This window comes from Sander vitreus, chromosome 13, assembly GCF_031162955.1.
Source record: "Sander vitreus isolate 19-12246 chromosome 13, sanVit1, whole genome shotgun sequence".
NCBI lineage: Eukaryota > Metazoa > Chordata > Actinopteri > Perciformes > Percidae > Sander > Sander vitreus.
The window spans coordinates 10117125-10137691 of record NC_135867.1 but is presented as its reverse complement, the minus strand read 5'-3'; the positions used below and the strand labels follow the sequence as shown (position 1 = coordinate 10137691).

The window sequence follows — 20567 nt, the reverse complement described above, 5'->3', positions numbered from 1 at the left end:
TCTTAAAACATGCGATGGAATATGCGGGATATTTGTGCAATTTTATGCGATGAAATTGCTGGAACTTGCAAAAATTGCGGGAACTTGCCAAAACTGCGGTTTCATCATGGCTTCATCGCAGGGTGTGCAGCTTTTCGATGATGTTCACGTCGCCTAATTACGTCACGTTACGTTCCCATGGCAACAGGGGAAAATGGCTGCTCGTGTGAAGTAAACGCAACATTTTCAACTTTCTGCTAAGATATATGTGACTTTTTTGCAACGAAAATGCGGGGATTATGAAATCATGCAAGGCCCGCATATTTTGCGCGGAACTCTGCAGTGCAGAACTCTCGAAAGTGCAGCGTATTTGAAAAAATGCAGCCCCCGCATAAATATGCGGACTTTGGCTGATCATGCATTGAATTATGCGATCGCATAATCGCGTTTTTCTGAAGGGACTGATATATGCTTCACTTTTTTACAGGTATGTCACAAATACACCTATTCTAATTTTGTATTGAGATTTACTCCAAAAAGAGAAAAAAGGTCTGAACTGAGTCTAAATAAAGCTGTTTAACTGTTAGTGGTCCAGCAATTTACAAAATTGGGCCATATTACATATTTGTTCATCAAAAACTGGAGGCTGTATGAGTATTAAACAGTGATTTGATCACTGCTACCTGTTCACACAGGCCAATAATAATATATTGTCTGCTGGACAGAGTCTTTATCAAATTACTGTTTGGTATGTATGTGTTACTGTTTGATACACATGCAGTCCCCAACAGCATAAACATCAGTCAATGACGACACCTGTTTTGGTTAACAGGCTAGATATGCAACTGTGTAGAAGTACATGTGTTTTGAAATCATATGTAATACTACATTTGGATTTCCAGTTTCCCCATTTGTATGTGGTCAGCAGTTTTAAAAGGTATCCACACTGTATAGCATTTTTTTTAAAGTTGCATTTGGGGGCATTTGATAATGCCAGTGTGGATAAAATGCCAAAACATATCAGCATTTTGAAAGGTCTTTGTATTTGATTTGTGTTAGATAAATGTATTTTTTAGTTACATTTAATGATGTGTGTGTTTCTTACAAGCGGAATAGATTTACTCACATGGTTCTGCTGTTGTGTCTTGTCATCAAAGTCTTACAATTGGCCTTATGGGTCACTGTGGTTTGGCTCATGTCTGGCACTATCACACAGTTTTCACAGTGCGTGGAAACCAGTTGTCAGACTAGATCCTGCTTTATCACAGCTTGTCAAAATACAAGAAGTTGATAATGGACAAATGGGAGAGGCGGCGGGTGTGGATTGGTTTTCCCAGCAGCTGAATATGACACTGTGAGCTGATAATGGGATAATGTCAAGAGGGATAATGCAGCAGTTGCTCTTGGTTTGAGTGATTAATTTGCTTTCACTTCACTTTCTTCAGTTGTCTGCATTTTCACTTATATATACTAATGATTTAACTGTACAAATTGAGCTCAATGTGAAATGTGCATTTATTACAGGTAATAGAAATATAACATCATTGGCTTCATCATTGGGGTCTTAGGTTAGAGTTTTCTTTGTAGTTCCATCTGTCTTTTGATTCCAGGAAGTTATACAGTTATACTGTTGTTTAAGCTTTTACAGGTTTTACAAATGCTGAAAATGAAGCCTGAAACCGTTTCTAGCTCTTAAAGAAATATTCAGCCTTATATTGTCAGCTGCGGGAGATATTTCAAAGAAAAGATAGAGATAAAAGAAAACCTTGATGAGAGGTTAGCCAGGCATGTAAGTGTTTTGAAATGCTTTCCTTATGGATACTGTAATTTCTCCCACTTGTGCATCTCCCACTCATTGAAAGTGCATCCAGGAAATGTGTGTCCATCCTTTTGTATTTGTGTATGTGGTTATATTCTCTGCACTGATTCTCTAACGATTTCCTAAGTGTGTACTACATGTCCATGGCATTGCAGTATTACGTGTTTTATCGCTTGGTAAGTAGTAGGAGAGGAGCTCGCAAGGAACAGGCAGGAGGAAATAGTGGACTTTAATGTTTTATCTCCCTCTCTTCCTCTTGTGTAGAAGTTTTTATATTTATATTGAACATGCAGTGTAAATTCTCTGCACTAAATTTAGCCAGCCTGCCCTCTGTTTGATCAATATAAAACTTAAATCACAATTTCAAGAATGACTTCTTGTGAAAGTACTGAGTAAAATTGGAACTGTAGATTTTTTTATGTTTATTTTTTTGCAAATGGCAATGAAATGAAAAAACAAGCCTATAATCTTGATCTCTGTCACCAGTTAAAGAAGTCAGTTAGGGTGAGATGAGGAGAGGAACAACTCACTGGAAAAACAAATGACATTGTAAGGATTAGTGTTGACCATGATTCATGTGCGGGTTTGTGTGAGATGCACTTACTTTCATTCCAGAGTACTGTGGGTATTAAGGCTTTTTGATGCTCACATCAAGTTATTAATAACTATTATGTGTTGTTGCATGTATGAAACCAAATTTCAAATACTTTAATCAAGGTGTTTAACATGCAAAGTCTTTGAACTAGGACAAAAATATGAAAATATTACTGTCATCACGCAAATAAAAGGGCTGATTGTACTAAAATAAGTACATTTTATGTATGCTATTTGAACCTGTACACCATCATTTAACACTGCAATCTGCTGGTGAGACTTGTGCCACAACTCCAATAGAGTAGAGGTGAATGCAATTTCATTTATAGTGTATAAAGAGCTGAAAAGTGACATTTGAAAAACTCAGTAAATGTCAAATATCCCTGGTACTCTTGATATTTCACAGACCTCCATGTCAACGGTTTTCATTAGGACTATTTTATCTATAAGAAATAGTCAAATTTTAAGAGTACATTTTTACCATTTAATTTCATTTATTATTTTTTTGACAGGGACAATGCTCATTAATCAACAGCAAAGCAACTGTAAATGAGCCAGAGTTAGCTCAGCAGGCTAATTTTCATATGTTGTCCCTGGCCAGTTTGAAAATGGCAACCTAAAAAAAATAAATAAAAATGACAATACAGTCAACACATGAAAGCAACATAAACAGACCAACGTTCACAAAGGCACAATGCACAATATGCAGGCAGCAAAAGTCAACAGGCAGCCAGCAGTCTAATGTGCACATATCTGGTTATCAATAATAATAATAATATTTTATTTATATAGCGCTTTACATGGTACTCAAAGAAACTTTACAGTAAAACCAGCACATAGCACATTAAAATTAAATAAGCAATACACCAATAAAGCTAGTTACTCAGCTGACCACTAAAAGAACAATAAGTATTTACTTCTCTTATCTGTATTGGCAACATATTCCAGTCTTTAGATGCTGCTACAGAGAATGTGTACTGACCAAAAGCACTTCTTCGAGTGGGAATGATACAGTCCCCTCTTGTGGTACCTCTGGTAACTTGAGAACCTGCTCTCTGAACAACAAATGTTTTCAGTGGTGGTGGAGCAGTGTTGTGTTAGATCTTATAAACTAGACAAATGTTACTATATTTAATTAGGTTTTCCTATCTTAAAAGTCAATTTAAAATTTGATAGCTGTGATAACTGTTGGGTTTCTGATCTAGAACTTCTGGAGTACGTTTATATAATGTTTCAAGTGGCTTCCTTGTGGATTTGTTAGCCTGAGCACAGCTAATCAAACAAAGTAAAATGTGAGATAATCATGGCATTCATGTAAATATGTATAATAGCAGTTTTAAAGTTGAGTGATTGTCTGACAAATCTAAATTTACTCAATTTAAATCTAACTCTTTTGCATATACTTTTTACATGACATTTGAAGGACAGATTTGAATCAATCCAGACACCCAGATACTTGTATTTAGACAACTTAATATGTCAGGGTCAGGAGTGCTACATGGTCACTTTGAAAATAACATACCAACAGTTTTACTAACATTTAATTTAAGACATGATTTGTCAAGCCATCTTATAATATGGTTCATTGCACTGGTAAGTTTAGAATCAGCCTGCTGCTTTGTGCAGCTAAGTATATAAATCACTGCATCATCAGCATATAACTGGATTTCTATGTCAGGACAAACCAAAGGCAGATCATTAACATGAAGGCTGAACAACAGTGGCCCAAGTATAGAACCTTGTGGAACACAAGTATACGTTTTATAGGCACTAGACTTATGAGTATGAACCTTAACATATTGTGTTATTTCCTTTAAATATGACTTCATCAACTTAATAGTATCATTTGAGAAGTTGAGAGAAAGTAATTTGCTAAGTACAGTATCGAAAGCCTTTCTAAGTACCTAAAAAATAGCCCCAACAGTATCACCTTTATTCATCATGGATTTCATGTTTTCCAGAAGGTATAGTAGCAGTTTCTGTGGAGTGTTGAGCTCTTAAACCAAGTTGCATTGGATGCAAGGTGAAGTCACTGCTGTTCAAATAAAACACTACCAGCTCAGACACCCACTTCTCTATCACCTTGGATACAACAGGGAGAATACTAACAGGTATAAAGTTACAGACAAGCTGGGGATCTCCTGCTTTAAAAATTGGTGACACAGTGGCCGGTTAGCTCAGTTGGTAGAGCAGACACACACACACACATATATAGAGGTTTATTCCTCGATGCAGAAGGTCCATGGTTTGTGTCCGACCTGTGACAGTCTTCCCCCTCTCTCTCTCTCCTTTCATGTCTGAGCTGTCCTATCATTAAAGGTGGAAATGCCCATAAAAAAAAAAATTGTGACAAAATAGCAGTTTTGCTTGCTTTTGGAAAAATCCCTTGAGAGATTGATATTTGTAGTGGGTGAGGCTAAGGAATCCTTTCGAGACTTCAGCATTATAGAATCGTTATAGAAAAGTATTTGGCTTTGGAAATCTTGAGTGTTAATTATCCTTACTGCCTCATGCTCAGAGATGTGTTTTTTTTTAGAAAGAATTGTGGTGTGGAAGTTTGGAGTTTCCAGTCCACTATAACCTTTTCATCTAACTCAAGGAAACTTTTAGTAATCTCATCTACAGAGTCTGTAAAGTATCTCTTAAAGGCCATTTCAAGTGGATCCTGAGTTATTTTCCCATCCATCCATCCATCTCCGTCGGCTTATCCGTTATCGGGGGGGAGCAGCTCCAGCAGGGGACCCTAAACTCCCCTTTCCCCAATCACATTATTATTATTAGCCACGAGTTTCCCATTCAGCTTTAATTGTAGTTACTTTGATGATCCACTATTATTTACACCAACTAGCTTCTTACTGTAATATGTTCCCAGATTTGTTTGGTGTTACCTCTGGCCTATAATTGTTAATTTCTTATACTGCACTGTAACTTTTATTCTGGTATTTTATCTTTTTTTCAATGTTTTAACTGTTTTTAACTGCTTTTTAATGTTTTATATAAAGTACTTTGAATTGCCCTGTTGCTGATAGCAGCATAAATGTGCTATACAAATAAAGCTGCCTTGCCTGGCCTTGCCTCATGAATAATACTGATAAAAAAACTTTGCTTTAGCCTTGCTCAGTTCTCTGGTAACCCATATTGCGTAGCATTGTAAACTTGTGTCTGTCAATTTGCCATTTAGAATTTAGATACTATTTTAGTACATGATCTCGCTCCTTCATCACATTCAGTATATCTGTATTCAACCAAGGTAGACAGTTCTTTTTATTCTTATTACCTGGGAATATCTTTGTAGACTTGGGCTATGCCCTGAATTGTGTTGATAAACATACTACCGTCTTCCTCTACATTCCTCCCAGTTATAAATTCATTCCATTTTGTTTGGTTTATAGCCATTTGAAAATGTTCAAGTTCACTTGAAGAGAATTCTAGGATACTCAAGAGGATTCTTATTTGTCCTAAATCTGTTATTTGTAAGCTTTCTTGTGAATAAAATTTAATGATGGTCAGCTAATCCAGTAATGAGGTTATATGTTTTCTCTACTCTTTCTGGCCTGTTGGAAAAAAGTAAATCAATCTGTGTCTGTATGGATGCAATTATTTTGGTAGGACCTTTTAGTTGTGTAAAATCCAAATTATCTGTAATTGTTTTAAATTAATTCCTAATTTTCTTGTCATCCCAATTTATGTTAGTCACCCAAAAGCATGACTTCTTTTTTAGAATTACATTCTTTGAGTAACCTTTTAAATTCATCATAAAAGCTATTATTGGAAGAAGGTGGACGATATAACAAAACCAGGACAAATGACATTTGAGAAGAGAGAGGTATACAGTATTTAGACCAATACACTCCAGATTAACATTAGACAAATCAATCCGGCTGCACTGAATATTATCTTTCATGTAAACTATGACTCCACCACCTCTTCCCTTAGGTCTTTTGCGTGTAAATAAATTATATCCGGGTACATGTAGGGCTGCCGTTGGTGAATTTTTATGCAACCATGTTTCTGAAAGGCACACAAAATCTAGATTGAAATCACATAGCAGATGTTTCACTTGTTCAATTTTAGAAATTACACTACAGATGTTCAAATGCCCCCCTAATAGTCCCCTGGATTTTGTACGGGGGTCCCAGATACATCTAGAATGATTTACAGTTTTACCAAATTTAAAGCTGCGGTGTTTTTAAAAACGAATTTATCGGTGCAGATCCATGGATGTCTTTACAGTTAGGACTTTGTGTATTATCTGGGTGGATTTGTTCTACACAGATGCAAGATTCCTGTCTAGATTTTGATGAGTCACTTCCATATTGTGTGTTAATTTGAGAGTACTCACACTTGAATTTAACACATTTGATAGCAGAGATTTACTTTGCCAGAGCAGGCCTGCTGGCTGATGTGCATCTGGCATTGCAGGTAAACCAGCAATTGTAGGTATTGTAGGTATCCAGATCCTTATTGACCACCATGCTCACCCTCAGACACACATGGCTCCCATGGTCCACCTCAGCCACCGTGAATGTTTGAATGAAAGCCATTGAATTTGTAGATAGCCAGCCATGTTATGTGCCACATACTATTATTTTATTGTCTTTTTGGTAGGTAGTACTGCGAAGATGGATTAAAATATTTTCTAGAATACCATATCTCTGTTGTCCTTGTATGTCATTGCCACACACACACTCTCGTTGACATAATGCATTTCTAAGCCTCTTGATCCTAAATCTAACCTTAATCTTAAAACCAAGTCTGCCCCTCAAACAGGCCTTTAAAGTAGTAGGACAGGCCAAAATGCCCTCACTCTGTAGGTCTCACAAAACACACACACACACACACACACACTAAATCACCCCTGCGTCTCTTGTAGGTCAGTCCAACTGTGAGGAGATATTGCTTCTTCAAGGGTGTCTTTGCTCAAGGAGGTACTGTATACAGGCCATCAAATCTGGACTTACACAGAGACACACATGCATAAACTGGATTTGTTGAGTTATAGGTGTTTTGTACTCACTAAGGTGCTAAATGCGCCATTGATCCACAGATCAATATATTTGCATTATCTCATTGTTGACAATGTGTGCTTCTTGGTACTCTGTTTGAATAGCAATCAGTTTCTTCCTCAGTTCACCAGACCTCCATAATGCATGAGATGTAGGACTCCTCTAGTGGATTAGTGAATTTGTCCAGAATTGTGTATGAGGGGTAGTCAAAGGACAGCTGCCTAAAGCTTTAGCAGCACCATACATTTGTCAAATTTGTAGTAAAACAGCAGTAAGTGGGACAGACTCGTTTTTTCTCACATCTCATTGGTGAACTAACATTCTGTCTAGTGTAAATGACAGCTGAGGATGAAATCACCATCACTGTCCTGCTCTGCCCTCTCTTCTCTTTCCCATCAACCCCCCACCATCACCACCACCAACCACCCCCCTTTCTAAATTGCCACTCCACTCTATTCCTCTCGAGGGACACAGAAGGGCCTGCACATGCTCCAATCGACTAATAAATTCTATGTAGTCAGTTAAGCTATACGACTGCCAACTGGCAAAGATGTGCACCCATGCTTTGGGAGAGCTCTGAGGAAAAAAAGGTTCCTCTAAATTTGATTCACCTTCAGCAGCCAGCTCTCTTGAAAGCTATGTCCAGGCCAGGGTAAATGATGATGAAAGAGTATTGAAGGAAAATGGGGATATATAAATGAAGGAGGGACAAGAGACACAGAGACAGAGAAATAGAGAGAGAAGCAGTGTGATGAAAAGGGAGGTTAAACAAAGTACAAGTAAACAAACAAGAGTCTGGGCATTATTAAATCAGTCATCTGATTTCTCACATGCCATAAACTAAGGAAATGGTCTTAAGGGATGGAAAATACAAAAGGTGTACCAGGAGAATTGGTCAGGGTAATGTCACTATGCAAATTCAAACATATCTATCATAGTATTTTTGTTAAAGATATTTTCTTGTTATACCTATTTTGATGTATGTTTAGATTTTCATTACAATATATCAACATGATTTCTTCTGGAGCAAACGGGCCAAATGAAACCCCTGCAGCAGCCCCTGTATGCTTTCCTGTTGCAGATGTACTACATGCAGTGCACAAGCTGTTCCAGATACAGAGCTGAATCCTAAGGACTACATACACAGATCTCCAGAGACTGAGGAATATATGTCACTCAGCTCTGTGGGGATAGGCATGTTTATTATTAGGCCTCTTTGGAAATGCTGTGCCCTATGCCAGGTTCCTCATACCCTGTCGCTGATGGCATGAGAACCGTGTGAGACAGGAAATTGAAAGCCACTTGTTGTTGGAGGGCTTTTTGGAAGAACTGAAGTAGGAGGATGATAGAGTGCAGTATGGACATATGGCTGAGTGGTGGAGGGATCACATTTCCTTCCCACTAAACGTATTTCAAAGAGAGGAGGAGAGGAGAGAGGAAGACAGACACAGAGAGGATAAAGGTAGAGGAGGATTCAGAGGCAGGCTGCTTTAGGATTCAGTGCCACTCTGAGGTCAGTGCACTAGAAATGATTTAAAGCAACATATACCTCTTTTAAAACAGAAAAAACAAGTACATGACAATAACATGGTTTGTCAATATTTGTAAAATATCCAGTCAATGCTTTTTTTGCCAAAAAAAACACATTGATTCGGCACCCTTTTACCTGAATCAAGCTTGGAGGAGGAGATATTCAAATCCGAATTCTATTTGAGCCCTTCAGAACCCAAAAAGCACCTCAGAGGCTGATCCAACACCTGTCTTGTTCTCTAGACGGCTCCCTCAGCTGTATCTGTTTAGTAGTAATGATCTAAACCATTCACACTCACTACCAATGTGTTCCCACTTCCCTTTTTTCCCTCTCTCTCTTTCTTTCTACCGCATGCAAATAGATGCAACGTGGAATATAGAAGAGAGGGGGAAGCTATAGGGAGAAGTAGATTGAACGAGATTTGTGTAAAGGAATGAGGGGGAAATGGGAGATGAAATAACATGATTGAAGGGAAAAAGGGAATGGATAGGACAGGTGAGGAAAGGGAGAAAAGATGGGAGAGAAAAAGTAGCAGGAGGTGGTCATTGCTGGTGCTGAAATCAGAGACCGAAAGTGAAGAGCTGGGAGAATAAATGCAATTTGCATCACTGATCCACTGAGCTTTCCAGTGCCTCTCATCTACCCCCCTCCCCCTCATCCAGCAAACTCACCACACCATTCCACAGCTTTCATATGGAAAACTGGCTTCAAGGGTTGTGGGAAGAAAGAAATATATAACCTCTACTCACTATTGAGTCATCCTCATTCTGATCCCCGTCTCTTTTCTCTCTCCCTGTAGACTTGGGCCTCCAATCTCCTTTCTCCATCCTCATCCCATCGCACCCACTCACTCTCCAACTTTTCTCAATCTTTATTAACACGCTTTTCTCCATCTGTCCCTCACTTTATTGCTACTTCTCCGCCACCTTATCATCCACCTTATACTCCTTCCTTTTGTCTGTTTCCTTTCTACTTAATCAAAAGACTACCTCCCATGAAAAACGACCACATCAGTTGCTTGTTCAAATGGCCTAATATGACCTATGTTTAATTGAGAAGGACCTCTAACGACCATGTACATTTTCAGCCCTGCCTGTCAGGAGGAAAGGTGGAAATAATATGGTGTTACAGAATTGCAAAACATAAGGAGGGAGGTTAGGGTGGATAGATTTGATCATGACCACAAATGTTTCCCAACCTTAATCTGCGTTTCCCAACCTTAATCTTTTTTTTACTACAATCTTTCCCTCATTGTAAACCTGCAATAATTATTTGCAACAGTTATTTACATATTCAGCAGACACACGGTAACATTAGCATTCAATTGGAGTCTTGTTTCTGGCCACCAGTGGTCCATTTCAGAAAGCAGGTTTAGTGAAAACTGAGTTTGTTAACCCTGAGATGAGGGAAACTCTGGGTTTTTCCGTTTCAGAAAGAGAGGTAACTTAACCTCAGAGTCAGTTACTATGGTAACTGAGTTGTGAACCTAACCTGGTCGGGAGCAGGTTTTCTTCAAGAAGTCTCCTCCCTCTGACACCAGCCCAGCCTGCTGACACAGCCCCCTTTCATTTCCTCACTCATTCAGTCTGTATCAGACACATTTTAGCGCAGTTTGTTACTGTATCTGCATGAATTAAAAAAAACAGGGTTTGGTTTATTAACCATGTTACTATAAAACGACTAATAAGACTATAAAACTATTTTTTTTTCTCAAAACATGGCATTTCCTTTTGTCGATGATCCCGTGGATGAAGAAGCTGTATTACTTCGCAGGGTGTTGAGATGATATTGAGGCCCCGACGCATTTTAATTTCCAGATAACTACCTATTTGAGCGATATCGTTTTTCTTCCCAGTCCATCAGTTATGTAGCTTACATAACCTTATCCGTCCTCATATCACTAACGTCACCCATCGTGGACATGCGCTACATCCCAGTAGATTATTTGTGTCGCATTACGTTTTTTTGCAAATGGCAGTTTTCTTTACAACATTGGTGATGCGGAGCATATTAGTAAAGCCACTGTATAACAAAGTGCCGTCAGAAGAGTGACTCACTCTGAAACATGTTTTAAACATTTTAGTAGTGTTCCCTGGACACAAATCAGTATTAAAAAAAAGGAGTGCCACAGTATTGCAGGTAAATGATGTAAACCCTTTGAAATAAAAGAGTATGAATTATAATTCTGTTGGTGCTGCAGCCTCAGAATGGGATTAGTAGGCCTAGGACTTTTTCGCCTGCAGTATTGCACCTAAATGAAATAGATTATAGGTTCAATACCATTTCAACAGTAATATTATACTTATGATTAAATATGATATTTATACACTATATTGGAATATGCACATTTACTCTAGCAGCAATTTTCTCCCACGCAAATTCTCTCTTTTTTTTTGCAGCTGCTGTGATTGCTTTTTTAACAAAATACATGTTCAAACTTGCTGTATGCGCGCATGAGTATTTCCGCTGACCCATTTGTTTGTGGTTGTTGCCATGGTGAATCGTAGTATCATGGCTCCATTCATTCTGCCTTTTTATTGTGGTGGTGCACGCGCGTGAACCTACTCTGAGTTGATTGAAACAACTCATATCAGCTGTTCTGGAACCGAAAACTCAGTTTCCCATCTCAGGGTAAATCAACTCATATATACACACACACACACATATATATACACATTTTTTTTATATATATATATATATATATATATATACACATACACACATATACATATATATATATATACATATATATATATATATATATATATATATATATATACACATATATATATATACACATATATATATACACATATATATACACATATATATATATATATACATATATACATACATACATCACACACACACAGTCAGGTCCATAAATATTGGGACATCGACACAATTCTAATCTTTTTTGGCTCTATACACCACCACAATGGAGTTGAAATGAAACGAACAAGATGTGCTTTAACTGCAGACTTTCAGCTTTAATTTGAGGGTATTTACATCCAAATCAGGTGAACGGTGTAGGAATTACAACAGTTTGTATATGTGCCTCCCACTTTTTAAGGGACCAAAAGTAATGGGACAACTGGCTGCTCAGCTGTTCCATGGCCAGGTGTGTGTTATTCCCTCATTATTCCATTTACAAGGAGCAGATAAAAGGTCCAGAGTTCATTTCAAGTGTGCTATTTACATTTGGAATCTGTTGCTGTCAACTCTCAATATGAGATCCAAAGAGCTGTCACTATCAGTGAAGCAAGCCATCATTAGGCTGAAAAAATCTAAACAAACCCATCAGAGAGATAGCAAAAACATTAGGTGTGGCCAAATCAACTGTTTGGAACATTCTTAAAAAGAAAGAACGCACCGGTGAGCTCAGCAACACCAAAAGACCCGGAAGACCACGGAAAACAACTGTGGTGGATGACCGAAGAATACTTTCCCTGGTGAAGAAAACACCCTTCACAACAGTTGGCCAGATCAAGAACACTCTCCAGGAGGTAGGTGTATGTTTGTCAAAGTCAACAATCAAGAGAAGACTTCACCAGAGTGAATACAGAGGATTCACTACAAGATGTAAACCATTGGAGAGCCTCAAAAACAGGAAGGCCAGATTAGAGTTTGCCAAACAACATCTAAAAAAGCCTTCACATTTCTGGAACAACATCCTATGGACAGATGAGACAAAGATCAACTTGTACCAGAGTGATGGGAAGAGAAGAGTATGGAGAAGGAAAGGAACTGCTCATGATCCAAAGCATACCACCTCATCAGTGAAGTATGGTGGTGGTAGTGTCATGGCGTGGGCATGTATGGCTGCCAATGGAACTGGTTCTCTTGTATTTATTGATGATGTGACTGCTGACAAAAGCAGCAGGATGAATTCTGAAGTGTTTCAGGCAATATTATCTGCTCATATTCAGCCAAATGCTTCAGAACTCATTGGACGGCGCTTCACAGTGCAGATGGACAATGACCCGAAGCATACTGCGAAAGCAACCAAAGAGTCTTTTAAGGGAAAGAAGTGGAATGTTATGCAATGGCCAAGTCAATCACCTGACATGAATCCGATTGAGCATGCATTTCACTTGCTGAAGACAAAACTGAAGGGAAAATGCCCCAAGAACAAGCAGGAACTGAAGACAGTTGCAGTAGAGGCCTGGCAGAGCATCACCAGAGATGAAACCCAGCGTCTGGTGATGTCTATGCGTCCAGACTTCAGGCTGTAATTGAATGCAAAGGATTTGCAACCAAGTATTAAAAAAGTGAAAGTTTGATTTATGATTGTTAATCTGTCCCATTACTTTTGGTCCCTTAAAAGTGGGAGGCACATATACAAACTGTTGTAATTCCTACACCGTTCACCTGATTTGGATGTAAATACCCTCAAATTAAAGCTGAAAGTCTGCAGTTAAAGCACATCTTGTTCGTTTCATTTCAACTCCATTGTGGTGGTGTATAGAGCCAAAAAGATTAAAATTGTGTCGATGTCCCAATATTTATGGACCTGACTGTATGTATGTATGTATGTATGTATATATATATATATATATATATATATATATATATATATATATATATATATACACACACATATATATATACACACACATATATATATATATATATATATATATATATATATATATATATATATATATATATATATATATGTGTATATACACATATATACACATTATATATATATATACATATATACACATTATATATACACACATATATATATATATATATATATATATATATATATATATATATATATATATATATATATATATATATATATATATATATGTGTGTGTATATACACATATATATATATATATATGTGTGTGTATATACACATATATACACATTATATATATATATATATATATATATATATATATATATATTTATATATGTGTGTATATACACATATATACACATATATATATATATATATATATATATATATATATATATATATATATATATATATATATATATATATATATATATATATATATATGTGTATGCACACACATACATATATATATATACACACACACACATATATATATATATATATATATATATATATATATATATATATATATATATATATATATAATGTGTATATACACATATATATATATATTTATATAACAGATTATGTGTTCAATTAATAAACAGAGGAACATTAGGTCATCTGTGCCACACAGATCAGGCCAATCACCAATTGACTGCTTAAGTGCCAGGGTTCAGGTTCGGCCAAATATTAGGCTTTTTGACAGAGTTCGGTTTCGGCCAAACCTTAGAATTCTTTTCCACCGAAAGCTTGCACTGCGCGCGCTACGCTGTTCGATGTAATGTAGGTGGACTGTTCAGAAAGGCTGTGAGAAAGTGAAAATGAAACTCACAAGCAGAAAAAGTGCCGTCCAGCAGCACCCCCAGCCAAAAGCGACCCAAGCCGAGATACATGCCCAACCTGCAATGCCGACCTGTCCCACGGTGGCAAGGACTCCAAACAACACACTACATCGCCGCTACCGAAACACCTGTGCATGAAATATCCAAAAGAATACGAGCAACGCATGAAGGAATTCACAGACAGCAGCCAAAGCACAGCAACCCCAGGTACGGCAAAGGAAGGACAGTCACAGCTAAAAACTTGTTTTAACCAGACAGAGTCTCCCTACAGTGGGAGCGGAGCAACTGCTGCTCGTTAGCTAACATTAGCTTTCTAATTTCACCCACCCAACATGCCTTCATCATACACTGGTCAGCGAAAATTTGCCAAACAAAACTGTCACTCATCTGGCGATAGCGATGTGCTTTTCTACAATGTGGGTTTTTGTAAGGTAGTTTATTGTGTAACCTCTCAGTTGAAGTTTAAGAAGTAGAGCTTTTATTGTTACGGGAAAAATGGAAGTGAATAAAGTGTTGTATTTTATGACGGTTGACTGTGTTGGGGTGGAATAAAGTGAGACGTGCAATGCCATCTTGGTTCCGGCATTGGAAGCCTGTGTCTTTATTTTAAAGTCAAACCTGAGTCTAGACCATATAAGAAACCCTCGTTTACACATTTAACTATTTTAGAAGCTGTGGACGTTGTTTACTTTATTAATGTGTTTACTGTGTTCATGAACTGAGGATGGGAGTAGGATTCGGTTCGGTTTCGGCAGAATCTTAACCAGTGGATTCGGTATTCGGCCGAACCCCAAAAATCTGGATTCGGTGCATCCCTACTTTAAACTTCATACATCTCACCTCCATACATCTTACTGTTATTTACTGGCCATTGCTAGCTTGACAAGCCAGACCCACATCAAGATGTTGGGTCTGGGAACTCACCATTGGCAGGGCTCAATCCGAGGGGCGGGGTAAAACGGTTGTCTTTCAAATTCCCTCTACACGCAATACCCAACCAGAGCAACGCTAGTTGGTAGATTAAACTTTTTCTGTATCCAGTCGGCAAAACTCCGAACACATCTTCCTTTTTTAAGAATGTCTTCAGTGCTTAACTCCAAGTCTTCTAGAGTCGCGGCCAAAACCGATTTGAAAGACTGCTGTTCGCCAGCAGCCATTTTATTTGTTTTCAAGTAGCAGTGAACCGTCGCAACTCTGCCGTCCTTATGTTAAGCCCGCCCACTCTATACACGATGTTGGCCTGACCAGAATTTGGTTTTTCCAGCTCGCAAGCCAACGGAGAGTTGCTAGACTGACCCTGGCTGCAAATTACATTTGCTGCTGCTAGGGTGCATCTAGATTTCTAGGCTAGGCCATTGCTGCATTGCCAGCTGAAATTCCCCACTCACCAGCTTTGTTTTTACCAGTTATTGGTTTCTGTTTTTACTGAATTATGATTAACCAAGTTAACACAAACACTATCTCATAGTGATTGTTATAGCTATTAGGTTCCCTCATCTAATGTGTATTTTTCAGTAAAAAGGTACTTCAGACTCTAATTTCAGAGTTAATTTTCCAATTTAACTTTATCATCACTAAAATGCCTCAAGGTGCTTTCAGTAAGGATTGTATAAATGTTTTTCATTTATGTTCCACAATCTGCATATTAACTATTTTCCAATCAGTGTAAATATCAGGTTCACATTTAGCCCAAACTGCTTTCATATCAAAAGGGTCCCCGGTCATTATGACTAATTGAGGCTTTTCACCCATTTGTGGCTTGGGGTAAGCTGACTCGAGTTGATGAGGTCAGAATATCAATACATGTTGGCAAATAATTGCAGGCTGTGCCATCTGCCTCTCACTCGCTCAGATGGCCATAAGCTACAGCAGAGTGGTGATGACAGTGCCCTTAGCGTACGCTGGCAGTGGGTCAGGTGCGCGGAGTCAGCACACTGAATAGAGATGGTCTTACAGCACCAGATTCTTCCCCTGCAGTGGATCGCACCCTTGCAGGCTTTTGATGATGATGATGTAGCTGTAACTCATGTGTCAAGTGTGCTGAGCAGCAGTAGTAATTGTACTTTTCATGTGTTATACATAAAGGATAGACCTGTACTGTACATTGCATACATATATATGTGAACAAGATTGATCACTCACTGACTGACTTATGAAATATCTTGTGTGTTTAACACAATCTGTAAGAAATGTATTAAACAAATAACATCTTCAAAATGATGAGACATTAACTCAGTAGGAGTCGTGCTGTGGAACTGAATATTAGTTATTGGTTAGGCCTATAATGGATTCTCACATTCTTTAGTGGCTCTCTCCAACATAGTTGATGTACTGATGCTCATTATGACTGTTGTTATCACAGCCTCCCTTGCACTTACATGCACACAGTCGCTGCAGTTATTCTGGTGATTTACAACCTCCTCCTCCCACAGAGAGAGAGAAAGAGAGGGGCACACTATAACTGTCTTTGAGGAGAGGTTTATGTTCACGGTAAACTAGCCACAGTGGCACCTTCAAAGCCTGTCCCACAAAGCAAACCACAACTTCCCCAAGTAGATAGGCCTACAATAATAGGCTCTCAGGGATGACAATGGAAACATTTACTCTGTAATAATTACGCCCACCTTGCATAGCACCTTCTTACTCCATCATGGCTGCCAGTTTTTTTTTCTAACTTCTCACAGTTACTTAATAGTACCTCAGATTCAAAAAGTAGACTCTGTGGTGGGTAGAGTTGTGGATAATATGCCAGAATTGTTGATGGCCTTTTAGAAATGACGACTATTAAGAGTGCTGGGGCTGCCAAGTGATGGAATAAAAAAGAATGTCACTCTTGTTATCTAAATCCCTGTTGTTACATATTGCAAAGGACATATTGCATATTGCAATATTACATATTGCATCCACAGCTCCAGGTGAAAAATCACAGCTGCATTGTTTTCGCTATCCTTGTTCAACCCTGGCTGTGATCCCTGAAACACAACAAAGACATACATATATGTAGCACTTGTATCTATGTAGACATGCATGCACAATATGCATTGATAAACACATGCACAGGATAAAATAAATAGTGCATGTATCATTCCTTGATATTAGTAGTATCTATAGAAGGAATGTAGTAAGACACACTGCAGATGTCATTTTCAATGTCCACATTTCTAACAAAACAGGAAGAGACACTGTGTTTATGTGTGTACGTGTGTGCGTGCCCACAAGAAAGAAAAATGGAGAAGCCTCTCTGATGTTTTGTACATCACAGTAAACACTCCTGTTTGATGGTGTGTATTGAGTGTAGCGGAGGTAGTTTAGGAGGTCTACATGGCAACAAGCATCTCTTCAGCTACATGTGCTGCAGTCGCAGAATGCCTGAAAGAGCGGAGTGTGAGCGGTTACATAACCACCGACCAAGGATGGAAGTGTTTGGAGGGCAGCACGTGCAGCCAAGGATCCGTTGGTGCAAGTGTAAAGTTACCCAGATATTAGACTTTAGACAGTTATATTATATAGTCTATACTGTAAGTGAGAACAAAAATATACCACCTACAAGATTAGCTATTTCCATGTTTTTATGTACGAACTCTCTTTTTGTGGGAATCATCCAACATTTCATTAAGCCTCTACATACCCCTTCAAATGGGTTTCTTCAAACCAACTTAAATAAGGCATTTCAGCATTTCTTTCATACAGTATATGAAAAAAACGGGAGTGCCATCAATCCCATATAGTTTTGTTTAGCCTGGATATACTGGAATCAGTCTATTCCAATTCCAAACCCAATTATAGTGCTTAACGCTAGAATTGCCACTATACCAATATGTCTTTTGAAAAACTCAATTCTCAAACCCGTGGTTGTCAGCACCCCAAGCCAAATAAGGGACAAACAACCACAAAAACATGACAAAACCTATTTCAGTCAAACACGGGCTCCACTGAGCAAAGCTTCTCCCGTTTTCCTGACTCCATCCAGTCAATATCCAAGCCCCCAGTTCGCAAGGTGCTGCGAGATGTCAGCTCTGTAGCCGACGGGCATATTCCAAAATGCATGTTCAGCCTCTTTGCCAGGAAGTGGATTTGCCAGTCATGACAAAACGTTCCCTGAGACAGCAAGTTTATTTAACTTAGTTTTTCATGGATGATTGGTAGGCTTCCTACTTCAGCAAGCCACATGAGCATCTGACTGCTGGCTTGACTCTTTTATTGTGTCCTAGATTTAGCATCAGGGAATTTTACTGCAAGTAATCAAACTTCCTCTATTTGTTTATAAATTGTTACAAAATATGCATTTCGGGTTTTGTGTGTGTGCCATCATAACAATAGAAAAGGTATCCTTGTATGTATAGTATAATAATTCTATAACAAGCAATGCTTTACAGGAGTTTACGTCTGCAAAGAGTTTTTTTTTTTTGGGAGACAAATGCATTGTGTAAATTCAGTGTGTTTCTCACCATATTGCATTGTATGTATTCTTGAGGTCTAAAAATGCATTTCCTTCTGCATAAAACATTTGCAAAGCTGATTTTTTTAATAGTTTGAAACCTACATTATTTAAATTAACTTTTTTTTAGCTTTTTAGCTGTCTTCTTTTCTCCACTTGCTGTTGGCACAGTGCTACATCTCTTGCCGCATTACGCCCACCAACTGTTGATCAGCAAAATTGCATGAAACCATAAGCAGGAATGTGCATAGCAGCACTCACATGCACATATGTATGTTTGCAACCTTGTGCACATGCTTGTAAAGTGAAAATGAGGTACAAATAATACAGGAAAAACACGTAAAACATTGCTCTATAGCACAACTCAAAAACTCCACTGGGTACCTCTAGGTGTCCAAATTAAATAAATCCATACAAGCTTGCCTCAGTAACAATGTTGCACAGACTTCTTCATCCTATCCATGCATATGATGAAGACAAACATGCATATTATATCCCACACACTTTGATGTCTGACTGTGCTATGTAAAGCAAACATATACAGTCCATCAAAGGCTATTTGCTGTATGTGCAACTTGATGTTATGCGAGAGGATGGTCTACCATTCTGTTTGTGGGAGGACAAACTTGGTGAATATGTTATGCAAGTACAACATAGTGAGCTCATTTCACAAGCAATACTTAATCCCAGAAGACAGCTACTGTCAAATAGAGCATATAGCAAGATATTTTGTTAAGCAGATTTTTGAGGTTGCTTGGAGGTTATTTTCATTTGTATGGAACATGTGGTCTCTCTTATTTTCTCCCTTCTCTGTTTATGTGTGTGTCACATACGCACAAACATTAAGAAAATGAATTTTTTTTATCACATAGCTCCTCACATAGTAGCACACACACACACCCCCTTCTTCTCTCTGACACATACACAGTCTTTTACACTGTCTGTCTAAAGCTTAGGTTTCTATGAAAAGAAGGAATTCCCCATTGATTTGTACCGAGTTTCTTGGCCTGTACTCTCACTGTTCCATTTGCTTTAAAGTGAATTTCATCCAATATTAAAACCTAGACTGATCTAATCTGAGAGTTTGCAGTGGAAAAGTACTGTATTACAGAGCAGCTGTGTAAAATAGTCTCTTTTTGGACTAACCCTGTCTTTTCTCTCCATCTCTTCTCTTTCTTATCGGCCTCTATTCCTTCCTCTCCTAATTTCCTGGCTCTGTCCCTCCATCCCCCTCTTTGTCCTCCTTTGCTCCTTCTCTGTGCACTTTCAGGACTACACATTGACAATGTACTTCCAGCAGGCCTGGCGAGACAAACGGCTGTCCTACACTGAGATCCCCCTCAACCTGACCTTAGATAACCGGGTGGCTGACCAGCTCTGGGTCCCCGACACATACTTCCTCAATGACAAGAAATCATTTGTCCACGGTGTCACAGTGAAAAATAGAATGATCCGACTGCACCCGGATGGTACCGTACTGTACGGTCTAAGGTGAGATTTTAATCTCTTGAAGAAATAACATAAACAGAATACAATTTTTGACTACACAAGAACACCAAGGTGTTAGATGTTTACATGTGCAAATAAACAGAAAAATACATAATATCTCCCACATGCTGGACGAGTACGGCACCAGATAATGATAGACTACTGCACAAATTGTAGTCATTTCCACTTCATGTTGTCAAACACTTCACACTTCATTTTTTGTCAGTGTACTTTCCATTTTCAAAAAACAACCTGGGAGGAAACATCTAACTT

At 38.3% G+C, this 20567-nt stretch overlaps 1 protein-coding gene across 2 annotated transcripts in view; it reads left to right on the top strand.

Annotated features, from left to right (window-relative positions):
* The window catches only part of gabrb2b (gamma-aminobutyric acid type A receptor subunit beta2b), a 68072-nt gene that overhangs the window by 17133 nt on the left and 30372 nt on the right, over positions 1-20567 (top strand). For both annotated transcript variants that reach the window (XM_078266377.1, XM_078266378.1), the window contains exon 4: positions 20077-20297. In XM_078266377.1, the coding sequence (XP_078122503.1) occupies positions 20077-20297 (221 nt within the window). The remainder of the gene's footprint in view (positions 1-20076; positions 20298-20567) is intronic.